Raw genomic sequence first — 13,736 nt, 5'->3', positions numbered from 1 at the left:
GGCAAAACAATTTTTTAAAATTTTTGTAGTTCATTTGGGCTACTCCTTTTAAAATAAATGTATCATTAATCTGCTCATTTTAAAAACAAGACAAAATGTCCAGGACTCAACTATATGATCAATTACATGCTTCAGTTATATTTAATGTTCTCCTGTTCCAATGCAGAATAGCAAACCGTTCATGCTAGATTTGTGTCAGGACAAATGGATTTAACTCACCTGGCACGCTCAGCACAGATGGAGAAATGTCAGTTTTCTTTGGGATTTGGTTGCTGTTCCAATGCCAGCGAATCTCAACAGGCTCAGGAGGCCCCACAGCATGACATGTGAGATTGAACGGTTCATTTCGGGTAACATTCAGCCCCTGGGGCTGCTTAATGAAATGTGGCAGTCCTGCAGGCAACAGAAGTAAAAGCACTACTCAGAAGTTGAAAACAATGACATGTAGAACTACAGTGGCCTCTCCAACCCATGAGGGTTTCTCCACTGTAGGACTGTGGGTGATAGGAGTTGTAAACCATGACATCTGGATTTCCACAGACTGGAAAGACTGGATTTAAGCTTTAAGCATTAAGTACAATGATTTCTCATTGCAGTGTCATTCAGAGGGCTTGGACTTGAGATAATAAGTCCCATATTTAATAGCTATCAAGCTTCAGAGATGAGCAACCTTAATGTGATCAAGGGACAAACACAAGAGATCAATGTTTTTCAAACTTGGCAACTTTAAGGTATGTGGATTCAGGTCCCAGAATTCTCCCACCACCATGCAATTTTAAAACAAGCAACAGTCAAGGAGGCTGTGGCTTTTTTTGGTGTTTCATATAGTAATCTTCCATTATGGTATTTTTAAATACAATTTTTAAAAATCACATAAGAAAATATATACACATATAAATGATCAGGGAACCAATTCATGTTGTGTCTGAGTTTTAGCAATCCACTGGTCAACATATTTTAAAAATGTTTAGTTAAAAAATAGGGTAAGGAAAGATTCTTGATACTCAGCACAATGTCTAATGGTGTGCTGGAATTGTATTTTTATTTATTGATTTATTAATACCAAAGTTAAGTACAGCAGCCAAAATGGATAGGAGCAGTTGAAATGTAAGCCCAAAAATAGTACTTTCAAAATAACTTCTGCTGATCTTCATTTCATGGAAGAATTAAGCAATTGAGCAGGATGGAGTAGTAATCTTGCTACTCCCATTCTTTACCCATCAATTGAGATAGGATTTATCCTGTACAAAATCTGAAACCTGTGCATGCTTTAGAACAGGGGTGTCAAACTCACATTGTCACGGTGGAGTCATGTGACATATTGGGACTTTTTCCTCCTTTGCTAAACCGGGTGTGGGCGTGGCCAGTGTGTGATGCATCCAGCCCACGGGCCGGGAGTTTGACAACCCTGCTTTAGAACATTTCCCCTTTGCCTCCATATTTTAATTAATAGATAATATAAGTGATTATAAAGATCAATCTGATAGTCCATCAAAGATCTCCTGTAACCTGCTTTTTCTACCAGCCTGGTGCTAATCTGGCTCACACTGCCATTCATACCCTATTCTGTTTTCATACCATAGAATTTTTTAAAAATTCTGTCTACATAGATGGAAATTGTACATTAAGGAAGAGAGTCACAGTGATTCCCCAAGGCCTTTTTCATTCAGTCAGGATGTGCCCAGTCAGGTATCTTGTGGTTCAAGTCAACAACCTCTATGGATCAAGCATCAAATACTAGTTCTTGGCTTATTACAGCAAATCTGAAATGGGAAGTTCATGGATTGGTGATAAATCTTCCTGCCCAATAGTGGAGCAAATCATCAAATGTAATACCATGATGTCCCAACCCAAGGCTCCCCCCAACAGCTTCAAACTAGTGCATTAGGAGCTATAATTTCCAGTATTCCTAGACAATGAACACACTTGTATGGCTCCAGCCTGAGAAAAGTTACTTTAAGTCAGTTTTCTCAACCTCAACAATTTTAAGATGTGTAAGACTCCCCAAATACCCTAGCCAGCCTGCTATCTATGGAATTCTGGGAGTTGGAATCCATAAATGTTAAAGTCCCCAAAGCTGCTTTTGAAGTCCAATTAACCTAACAAGGCAGTGCTTTCTAAATTTGTAACAGAAATCAGCCTGAAGTGTACTCTGAATATATGTTAGATGCATTAATTACTTGCTCACTGAAGTGGGAAGCGACTGGTCTCCATTCTCTTGACCAGTATGTAACCAATGATGTTGTCTAAGAGAGAATAAAAATATTTCGGGGCAACCAAAGTAATCACTATCATACAGGTAATACCACTATATTTCTAAACCATCTCTTCCCTGGCAAAGGAGAATATGAGAATGGTAACTTTTTTTGCATTTAAAAACAACACTGCCTGCCTGTGGAGTTTCTCCCACCATCTCCAGCTAGAACTGATGTGAGAAACATGAGGTTTTCCCAGGTGATGCTAAATTACAATTATCGAGACAACAGGGATGTTAGTAGTCATAGTAAGTAGCCTCTATGTAGGGAGGCAAGGGGAAGTCAATTTCCACTTATTTTCTAGAAGCTGATAGAGGGAGGGAGAGGGAAGGAGGGAGAAAAGAGGGAGAGAATATCTTCAATGAGTTATCATGATGAGAAGAACCTCAACCATTCACCTCCTTATTTATTCTATAAATAATTTCCCTGTCTTAGTTTAATCCATTTCTCCTGTACCTCTGGTTCTCTAGGAATTATCACTGTCAGATTGTTTTGCAAAATCACCCCACTTTAGCCAATAAGTACTTATTCCCGATCTAAACTTACCTTCCAACAAAACCAAAATAGGATCTGATTCAATTTCCTCATTCTCAATTGTCAATTTGCAGCTATAAGACCCTTTATCAGAATGCTGAGCATTGGGTATACTACAGAAGAAAAGAAAAGAAAAGAAAAAGACTTATAAGGCTATCCGTGTTCACTCTGTGACTTAGTCAAGACTCTGGTATTCCTTGTTCATACTGAAATAAATGCTGCAGTATTTTAAGGTTCATTAAAAATAAATATCGTAGGAAGGCAATCCACAAGGGAAATAACTCTGGAACTTTTTAAAAAGAGCTTTCTCAGAACTTAAAAATGTTTCCAAGTACTGGAAATACTGGGGTGTATCCTCATTCTTCATAGTCCCAAAATGGACAATGCAGCTCTCATTAGCTGTGCTAAAGGAGCAAGGAGCAAGATAGAGTTTTAAAGATGAGGTCTTCAGAAAGCCTCCTAGGCTAGACAGAGTAACAAGACAGAGTAACAAGTTCATGGGTTGGGATGAACTTGTTACTCTATGAATCCCATGGGTTAGGATTTCATTTTGCTTAGTATATATAAAGATGAGAAAGATGTATGGGTAATAGAAGAGGATTGTTAGCCTTCTGAAATAGTCCAAATAAGAAGCACACCTAAGACCACTAGCTCTATCCTTATTGTAAGGTTACATTAACAGAATATTGCACATCTGGAAGTACCTCTCTCACCCCTCACTTTTATGCTCCGAAAAACTAGGAAAGGTTCCTTCTGCGACATTTTTGTCACCCCTCCTCCTTCAGACCCATATTTTGTTTATCAGATCATTGTTTAGGCTAGGGCTCTTCTTCCTATCTCTTAAGGTCATTCCCAAATGCCATTACAAGGGGGACATCTACTCACACAATCCAAACTCAAAGTAATGGATGCTATGTTTGGCTAGAAGCTCTCTAAATACATTTCTAGATAATCTTTTTTTTGCAAATGCAGTGACTACATTCATCCCATAAAGTACATAAATATTTTAGCAAGAGAATACTTGCTGCTGCATTGTAGTTTCTGAATCTCTTCAAGGATGTTCAGTGAAATAAATGTTCCACAATTCAGGATAAGGAGACAATGAAATCAATTCACTCATTGTCCCCATTTTGTTTCATATTTGGCTCTTTTATAATAGTCCTAAAATTAGATATCTTAAATCTGGTGTGCCTTCCAAATGTAAATGGAAAAATCATCTGTAATCTTAGGGTTCTAACATTCCATAATTATTTAACTCCAGAAAATTTTAAAAATTAAAATTAAAAGGAATAAAATTGATTACCTGAAAGCAGCTTTCATAGTGGTTAATTCATTATCATCAAACTGGTAATAGTGGCTGCCAACATCAAGAATTTCCTTCCCATTCTTCCACAAGGTAATAGGTGGGAAGTCTTGGTTGACCAGTGACTTGGGAACGTTGATCGAGCAATTAAATTTGATATCCATATGTTCAGCGCTTAGTATAGTTCCTACTGTAGGATTAAACTTAATTGACTGGAGAAGATGACCTGCATGATCTCCTGATGAGGTGACTGTATTGATCTTCACAAGCCTGGAATCCATAGGAGGTGACAATGTACTGACTGGAGAAGTATAATTTAACCAGGCCAGAAAGGACTGGGCTACTGGTTGTACACCTACTGAGTCCATCTCATGTGAATATGACTTGGTAGATGTTGTCAAGCCAAATTCCTTTGCTTTGCTTTTTCCACTAGCAAGCCCTGTAAATTAAGAGGTATAGTTTTATCACTGTATTTTGTTTCCTGTTCACTTTCAAAAACATTGCCCTCCATGTTATCTTCAAAGCTTCTTACTTTCTTATCATATTTCAGCCGAATAGTTTTGGTTCTATATTTGTGTGCTAGTTTCTTAGCAATATCTTTTACAACAACTCTTTATAAACATTCTTTTACAATAGTTTTGTCAGTATTCTTTTTTTTTTCTGTATTGCTTTCCTTACTTTCTGATGTGAAAAATTATTACTAAACACCTAGGGTGCTTTTGTGGGGAGGTGTTTGTGTGAAGGCTTTATTAATCCATGGTTGTCTCTGATAGTTAATATCCTATTGGGATATGGAGGAAAAAGTCCTCTCCCAACTGCTCTACTTTGCTAGAGGTTTATTTATTTATTTTATTTCATTTTAGAAAATTTATTACCTACATATACAGACAGACACCCAAGAGCCTCTGAAACATTTATTTACATTTTTCTCACAAAGAAATGGGCTGTAGATTGCAATGCATTTATACATATGAATGTTGTGAACACAGCATAAACAGCAAATATAATCTTCAGCAAAACTAAAGTTCCGCATGACAAATATGTAACATGTTCCACATGGGGCTGCCCTTGAAGGGCATCTGAAAGTTTCAGCCAAAGTGTAGCAGCAGAGCACGTGAGCACACAGATCAGCACATATCACACCTCTGCTCTGTGCGCTACACTGGTTGCCAGTTTGCTTGCAGGTTCAGTTCAAGATGCTGGTAATCTATATAGTACTAAAACTCTCCTGCCTGCTTATCTGTTTGTAATTTTTAATTATTCCAAACGGTGCATGACAGCACAAAATTTTTTGAATCAAGGACCTTAAATCCACCAACTTAAAGAATGCTGATAAAATCCAGAACCATTCACTCCTGTGTAATTGAAATTTTAAGGATCCTCACACTAGTTGTATTGGCAAAGTTGTGGCCACTGCAGCAGTGCCACGCTACTATGGTCATGTGATTGTGATTTCCAGTGCTCCCTGCCAGCTTCCCACAAAGTCAAAGGAGAAGCAGGCATAAAATTGGAAATCATTCCTGCTCCCAAAATAGGACTTCTATAGGACTGCATGTGTTAAACCATTAACTCACTGTTTGAAACACAAACACTGTGATTAATCCCTGCATATTTGCAAACTTCATCTACAGAAAAAGTTAACTTCACTTTCCCTCGTCTACCTTTCAAAATCATAGATTTCTGCCTTAAATATTGCCAGAATGCAGAGAAGCCAGATAGGTGCCAGAAAGAGGCGCCCACACTTTCCTTTCCTTTCACATTAATTGCATTTCCTTACTTATTCTTCAGAATCCATGATCTTCTGAACGTTTGCTTTCCCTGAATTTGTCCCAGATATATCTTATTTTTTAAGGAAACCTGACTGTATTTTCAGTTGAATTCTAGTGTATAATTAATATCTCATCTTGTTTGGAGATACGACATGTGACTCATTCAATAATATGTGCCTACATGGTACAGAAACTAATCTCACTTATCCCCATTGTTATTTTGCTCTGGAGCAAGGCTACCTTTTGGATTTGGGAGAGCTCATTTTTGGAAATGGAGGGGCTGCTTTAGAGTTTCAAAAAAAAGAAGAAGAAGAAGAAGAAGGTGAAATGTATGGGACAGTTGAAGAGGAAACTTTATCATATCATCTTATTTAAATTTTAAAATGCTTCTTTCCAAAACTATTGCATTTTGACTGTTTTTGATTTAAAGAAAAATGAAACTGGCATAACTTCCCCTTAATATTATTGCTGACAGCCCCATTACAATTGCAGACAAAAAAGAAGGGGAAATTAACAAAAACTAAAACATAAAACACAGAATCATAGGGCTGAAAGGGATCTCAAGAGGTCTTCTAGTCCAACACCCTTCTCAAAACAGGAAAGCTTACCATTTCAGTCAATTAGTTGTCCAGTTTATTTCTGAAAACCATCAGTGACAAAGCATCCACAAGTCTAGGAGACTATTTATTCTACTGATTAATTGTTCTTAATGTCAGAAAAATTCTCCTTACTTCTAAGTTGGATCTCTCTTTAACAAGCTTCTGCCTATTATTTCTTGTTTTTTTTTTCTCTGTGCTTTGGACAATGTCAGTCCCTCTTCTCTCTGGACAGCGCCTCAAAGCAGTTATCACGGACTTCCGGTGGCTCCGTGCGCGTTGGAGACGGTCCTTTCGGATCGCCGCCCCCATGATTCTGTTAAAGCCGCTCAGACAGCGCAAATCAGCTGTCTGGCGGCTTGAAAACCTTTCCCTCGGGAGAAGAGGGAAAGGTGACCAGCCGGGTGGGGGTAGAGCTCCCCAAGAGCTCCAGGAATAACTCCTGGAGCTTGAAGGGTGAGAGCTCCCTGTTTAAACCTGGCAAATGCTCCAGATCCGGGAAGCTTCTGCATCTATGCAGAACAAAGCGCTCGTGACCATCTCTGCTATCAAGATGAAGATATTCAAATTAGTTTAAGCAGACGGAGCAAAGGCAAGAGGCAGGGTGGATGCATGTCTTAGACCTCATCTCAATCTTCGGAAAGTATTTGAGAAGAAGGAAAATAGCGGATTTGTTTAATGAGGTGTGAAAATGAAACTTAAGGAAGTCCTTGTTAACATCGTTAGCGCCTTGTTAACTCTGCTTAAATTTGATGGATTTTATACTTAGGTGAAGAAATCTTAAAGAGAAAAGCCGAAGGTTTATAGAACTGATTTACCCATTTCAAATAAGTTGCTTGAAAAGATTTGACTTCGTTGCAATTTACAAAGTTAAAGCAAGATGGCTTTTAAACAAATACAGCCTACTGATTCTAAGGGAGCTGCCTCGCTAGTTCAAATACACAAATTACAAGAGGAGCTGAAAGAATTTCTGAAGGCTCAAAATTCTGCTCGAGACAAAAAACTTAAGGAAATTGAGGAGAAATTATTGGAAATTAAAAATTCTGCTACAGTTGAGAATGAAGATTTACAAGAAGATATGAGGTCAGCCTTCATGACTATGTTTGAATTTATAAAAAAGCTGGATGGAAAAGTGCATGAGATTGATCAAATTAACTTGAATTTAAAAAGTCAAATAGAGTAGCTTCGGAACAAGGTGGAGAGAACAGATGAAGAACGGGTTTTATTACAATATAAAATAATGGAATCTGCATTGAGGGTGAGAGGTTTAAAAGAAAATAAGCAAGAGAATCTAAAAAAGATATTTGCAGAAGCCTTCTCACAGGTGATTGGACTGACATCAGTGGATCTTGAAAATCAAATTGAGAAAATTTACCGTCTTAATTCATGGGTGGCAAGGCAGAGACAACTGCCAAGGGATATAGTGATTTATTTTACATCTAGGAAGAGTAGGAGTGAAATTTCACAAGCCTCCTATAAAAGTAAAATTCAAATATTGGGTCAAAAGGCCTCTGGTGGCTCAGCAGACTAAGTCTGTCTGTTATTAACACAGCTGCTTGCAATTACTGCAAGTTCAAGTCCCACCAGGCCCAAGGTTGACTCAGCCTTCCATCCTTTATAAGGTAGGTAAAATGAGGACCCAGATTGTTGGCAATAAAAGTTGACTTTGTATATAATATACAAATGGATGAAGACCATTGCTTAACATAGTGTAAGCCGCCCTGAGTCTTCAGAGAAGGGCGGGATATAAATTCAAAAAAAAAAAAAAAGAGGTTTTGGTGTTGAAAGAAATTCCTTCCAAAATATTGAGGGACAGAAAAGAATATGCTTTTTTGGTAAATGAGCTTAGAAACCGCCAGGTATGGTATAAATGGAATGTGCCAGCCGGATTAACAGTAAATTATATGGGAGGGAAGTATTGTCTTAATGCAGTTACCAAAGCAAGAGATTTTTATATTAAGGTATTGAAGGCTGGAAGTTTACCAGTCTTAGAAGTTAAGGTGTGAGGAGAAGTGGAAATGGCTAAAAAGAGAGTGAAGGAAGTAAAGCAAACACAATTTGAAATCGGGGCTGTAACTTTGGGAGAAGAAATACAGAAAATAGCAGGGGAGGAGCAAAGGACGGTAATCTTTAAAAAAGAACAAGGAGTAAAGAAGCAACATTGTCAGATGAAAAGTGTTTCCTTTTATGGGAAAGGGTAAACTGTAAGTAAAAATTTCTGAACATAAAAGAAATAGAAAGGATAATGTGCATTTGTTTGAGTCTGTAAGTCAAATGTGGGTATATTATATTTATGCTGTTATTATTATATATGGTGGATTTATCTATTTTGGATAAAAATTGAAAGTAAGAAAGGATAATTTAAATTCTTTTTTTAATATAAAATGTTTTATAGATGGTATTTGGAAATTAAGTTGGGGTGTATTTGTTTTAATTTGCAAGTAAAATGTGGGAGATATATTTTATTGACGTTATTTTATTAATGATGGATTTAGTTACTTTGGATAAAAATTGATGTTGGGTTTAAAGCAGGGGTGTCCAAACTTGGTCCCTTTAAGACTTGTGGACTTCAACTCCCAGAGTCCCTCAGCCAGCAAAGCTGGCTGAGGAACTCTGGGAGTTGAAGTCCACAAGTCTTAAAGGGACCAAGTTTGGACACCCCTGCTTTAAAGTGTTGGGGGGGGAATTAAAATAAAAATTAAAACAGAAAGGGAGTTGCTTAAGGGTAAAATGTTAAAATGGTTATAAAATATTTGTAATTTATTGTGATGATGTTAGTGTAATATTGGAAGATGGATTATATGTTTGTTATCAAAGATTGGAGGTTAAAAATATTGAACTTGTTGGAAACTTCAATGTACCAGACTGAAAACCCACAAGAAAATATACCAGAATGAGGAAGATGGACTGACTATATTTAGAACAATTATTGGATGAAGAAACATCAAATATTTTATGAACGAACATTTCCTTCTTTTTTGTTTCTTTTTATGGAGAAGGAGAGTTGAGGTTTTAGGGGAGGGATGGGAATTTATGGATAATTAGGGTATTCTAGCTTATGATTGTCAGATCGTATACCTTGTATTCTGCTCTGGGAAGTCTGGGGGGGGAGGGTTGGGGGGATAGGGTGATGGTGGGTGAGGGGAGGGGTGTGGGATGTAATGGGGAAAAATTTTATTCTAAAACTTTTTTAATTTAAAAAAAAAAGCAGTTATCACATCACCCCTAATTCTTCTCTTTCATAGGTAAACATACCTCCCACCCTCAACTGTTCATCATATGATTTAGCCTCCAGACCAGTAGTGGGTTTCACTTACCTTCGCTACCATTTTGGAACTGTGAGTGCACTCGCGCGCTCGCTTCACTTGCATGCTTCTGCACATGTGCAGAACCTTCTGCGCATGCGCAGAGCATCCGTGATGTTGTCCGGGCGGGTGGGTGGAGCCTCCCCCCGTCACCACTACTGGTTCGCTTGAAATGGGGTGAACCGGTAGAAACCCACCACTGCTCCAAACCCTTTATCATCTTTGTTGTTCTTCTCTGCACACTTTCTAGAGCAGAGGCCCCCAACCTTTTGTGCACTAAGGACTGGTTCTGTGAAGAGAAGGTTTTTCCATGGATCAGAGAGGGCAAGCTTTTGTGTGCTGCCTGCATTCCGTAGATGGAGCTTTGCTTGTTTGCATGACCTGGTTACTGGCATGCCACAGACTGGTGCCGGTCCATGGACTGAGGTTTGGGGACTTGTTCTAAGGTCTCGGCATCTCATTTCGTATCATGGTGACCAAGTGTGGCCTTATTATTGCAGTATAAAATGGCATTATCACTTCTCTTGATTTGCCCATAGTAATAGTTTACCTTCCTTATGGAACAGAAATTAATAAGACAGAAAATCTTGGAAAGTTTTTCTTAGAAAGAGTAAATGGGATATTCTAATTAAAAGTCGGGAGTTGATCTCCTTTTCTGAAACAATAGCAGCAATAGTTAAATAAGCATATTTTACCAGACATGGGCAAAACATAAACCTCCACATAGTCCTGGACCCCACTCTAATCAGTTTAACTAGCATGGTTAATAGAGGTGACTGAAGATGTAGCTTGTGTCACTGTACTTTACCAGGAGAACGGATTGCTTGAAGATATCTTCAGAGGAGAACTAGCAGACAGTTTGCCTTTAGAGAGCATGAATGGACAAAGCATCTCTGGATACATTTGTGTAGACACCTCACTGCATGGGAAGTATGGATTTTGCCTATAGGGAGGAATCCATGGGGGACTTGCTTAACAAATCATTATTATGATTTGGGGGGAAAAGATAAAAGGCTGAAGAAGCACATGTTCCAGCCTCACTTCCAAACTCCAGATTTGATGACAGTTATGTCAGAGGACTTTTTCAAGGCACTCACTAAAGAAATCAATTTGCTTTGGTTTTTAGGAATAGCTCCCTCCTATCCCCAGAATAGATTACTGTAGATTACCCTTTTAATGATGCTATATTTTTCTTTGGCATATTTTTCTTCAGATATGGGATGAGTCATATTACCAACTGGCATGCATTTCCTATACCCATGCCAAAAACAGTACTGGATCTCAGCCTTCTTGCATACATGAATTATTAAATCCAGGTTTGGTATATGTTTTACCATTCTAGCTCATCACATTTGTATACAAGAAATGCAAAATAAAGTTTTGTGAAAATAATTTTATGAGCTGGTCAAACTAATCAGAAGATAACTTTATGAGATTTAGAACCAGGATTCCTACATTGTGTACCATTTAACACATTACTGTGGGACACATTCACTATTCCTAGTTATTTATTTTTATAAGAACAGATAGCAGTAAAATCAATGCAAGCACAGTTTATAGAAAGCATTTATTTGTGTAAGATCTAACATTAATAAAAAAAAATACTGTAATCTAAATCATCTCTGTTTAGTTAGGGCATTCTGCCCTTTATGACAAGTAATTTAATGTAATACAGATAATTATCTTTGTACATATCTCACTCTGACCAAATGGTTCTCTAAACACAAAATTCGTCTGACAGCGGCATAAATTTGTCTCACTCAAAATAAGCACAAACAAAGCATTCTTCAACACCCCATCTACCATTGTCCTTTACTCATTAAGCTGCCTCTTTGAATATTTACTCGAATAAAGAAGTGGAAGAAGAATTAAGTAACCAGCTTCACCCTCGTCATCCATTGAAACAGGCTTCAGAGGGGCTTACTCTGAAGATATGCCAGCTTCCTCTTTACAACCTCACCGAGGATTCAAGTTCCCCGCTGACCGCTGGACTCTACAGCGCCTGGCTAAGTAGTGCAGCCTGATGATTAGAGCCTCATCCAAAACAAGGAAGGAAAAGAGGCGCCAGGCAGGCATCTCTTCGCCCAGTGCATCCCCTCCAACTGAGGTTTGCATTTAGATTTGGCTCCCCGTAGTATTGGGAAGCATTTGAGAATTCGTTGAGTTCAGACAAAACCCACTTTCTGGTTCTGGCAAAGTCCTTCCTCCGCGTTAGAACCTAGTCAGGAATACTTGGTATGTGGGAAATGGAAATAAGCATTCATTAAGGGTGTCCTAAACTGCCTTTTTCCAAAAGGCATCTGGACTTTGTTTTTTCTTGAAGACTTTTCACTTCTCATGAAAAAAGAAAGTCCAGCTGCCTTTCGAAAAAAAGCACCTTTGAGACAACTATGACCTGGATGAGTGAGAATTTCCATAGACATTCATTATGGGTGTTTTTTAAAATCCTTGCATACTGTGACCACCAGCCTCTGCGGAGTCTTTTCTCTTTATATAATTGCAGGTGTCAGATTGCGACCCATCAGCCCTCCACCCCGACTTTGGGAAGTCTCTTGCGGTGCCCCTTGATATTCAGGATCCCCCCCCCCCGTGAGGCACTGTGCCTTTCTGCCACCTGTGCGGTCAGGAGGACTCAGAGACCCCCCCCCTTGCCACTTCCATAAGGGGGTGCCAAAGAATTGTTCGCGCCCCGCCCGTGGGAGCCAAGCAGAGCCAAGGGAGGAACGCCTTACCTTCCACGGTGGAGGACAGCAGCAGCAGCAGTAACAGTGGCAGCCCCCGAGCCCCTTCCATGGCGGCCAGGCAGGCTTCTTCAGAATCCGATCCGGGCACTGTGGGGCTCCCCTTTCTCATTGCCCCGACCGCGGTCGCCTCGGGCGCTGAGCTGCCGCCACAAAACTTCCCTCCGGCCAGATTGCTGGCCCAAAACAAAAGTTCTCGGGCAACTCGCGAAGAGGCGGATCTAAGGAGAATGGCCCGCCTCCAACTCGGTACTGGTGGCGAGAGGTGGGTTACGCGGGGTGGGACGGGCCTGCCCTGCGGCTGAAAGCGAATAAAGGAAGACGGAGTGTGGGGGGGAGAGGACGGGGGAGTGGGGAGGGAGAGGAGGAATTCTGCATAGGGATAGCGGGATTGGATCCAATATAGAAATAGCATCCAGAAAGAGAGAGATGGAGGTAGGGAGGGAGAGCACTTGGAGAACAGTAGCCACCTGATGGGGACTGATGGGGAAGGATGATAAGCGTCCTGATATTCTGAAGGCTCTGATTGCAGAAGATTGCAGATGGGGTTCCCTTCGTGAAATGCAAATCACTGATACTGTTTTGTCAAGCTTTAATCTTCGGATCTTCATTTCTATAACAACCTTTGAGCTTGTAGAAATTAACCCTGAAATGTTATTTGCATTTCCCGAGTTTTTAAATATCCTCTTCCTCTATGCAGGTTTATGCGCAGGCATTGCATGGTAGTAGCATCAGAGGAAAGTCTATGGTGTTGTAAAGAACACTTGAATCTCAACTATTCTTTTTATAGTTTTGGAGATAAAATGATGGGATTTAAGTCACCAGTGGGATTTAATAGGCTTTATTTAGAGTCCCTCTACAATTCCTCTGATAATTGGAGAATGATTTCTCCATAACCTGACAGCTGCTAAAATATTATCTTTCTAAAAAGCTGTATGGCTTTCTAAATTCTCTATAATTTATGAAGCTTTAATGTGAAATTCTACAGAAAGTTGAATGCAATTTGTGAAATTTAAAAGAAGCAGAACTGAATGCATGCAATGGTCTTTGCAAATCAAAAAGATTTGAAAGACTCTAGATAAGAAGTTTGGAAATAATACTTCCTAATCTAACACATATAAAAAGAATTTGCCTCTCCACCAAGCTATAAACCTTGCCCTATAAATGATGTATAATTTAGCTATCACCTTAAAAAAAGTTTACCAGAGAACTATAAAGTAATTCAAGTGAGAC

The 13,736-nt window shown here is 39.1% G+C and overlaps 1 protein-coding gene across 2 annotated transcripts in view; it reads right to left on the bottom strand.

The window, feature by feature from the left end:
* Nucleotides 1-12,726, bottom strand: part of MERTK (MER proto-oncogene, tyrosine kinase) — an 81,616-nt gene extending 68,890 nt beyond the window's left edge. The window contains exons 1-4 of one of the 2 annotated variants that reach the window (XM_058165082.1): nucleotides 12,495-12,726; nucleotides 4,093-4,531; nucleotides 2,802-2,902; nucleotides 220-393 (exon numbers count right to left, since the gene is read on the bottom strand). In XM_058165082.1, the coding sequence (XP_058021065.1) occupies nucleotides 220-393; nucleotides 2,802-2,902; nucleotides 4,093-4,531; nucleotides 12,495-12,615 (835 nt within the window). In that variant the 5' untranslated portion in view covers nucleotides 12,616-12,726. The remainder of the gene's footprint in view (nucleotides 1-219; nucleotides 394-2,801; nucleotides 2,903-4,092; nucleotides 4,532-12,494) is intronic. The other variant, XM_058165081.1, reaches the window with a different exon arrangement.
* Between the last annotated feature and the right edge of the window lie 1,010 nt (nucleotides 12,727-13,736).

The sequence above is a fragment of the Ahaetulla prasina genome, chromosome 1 (assembly GCF_028640845.1).
Source record: "Ahaetulla prasina isolate Xishuangbanna chromosome 1, ASM2864084v1, whole genome shotgun sequence".
Classification (NCBI taxonomy): Eukaryota; Metazoa; Chordata; class Lepidosauria; order Squamata; family Colubridae; genus Ahaetulla; species Ahaetulla prasina.
This window is presented reverse-complemented; position numbering and strand designations above follow the sequence as displayed.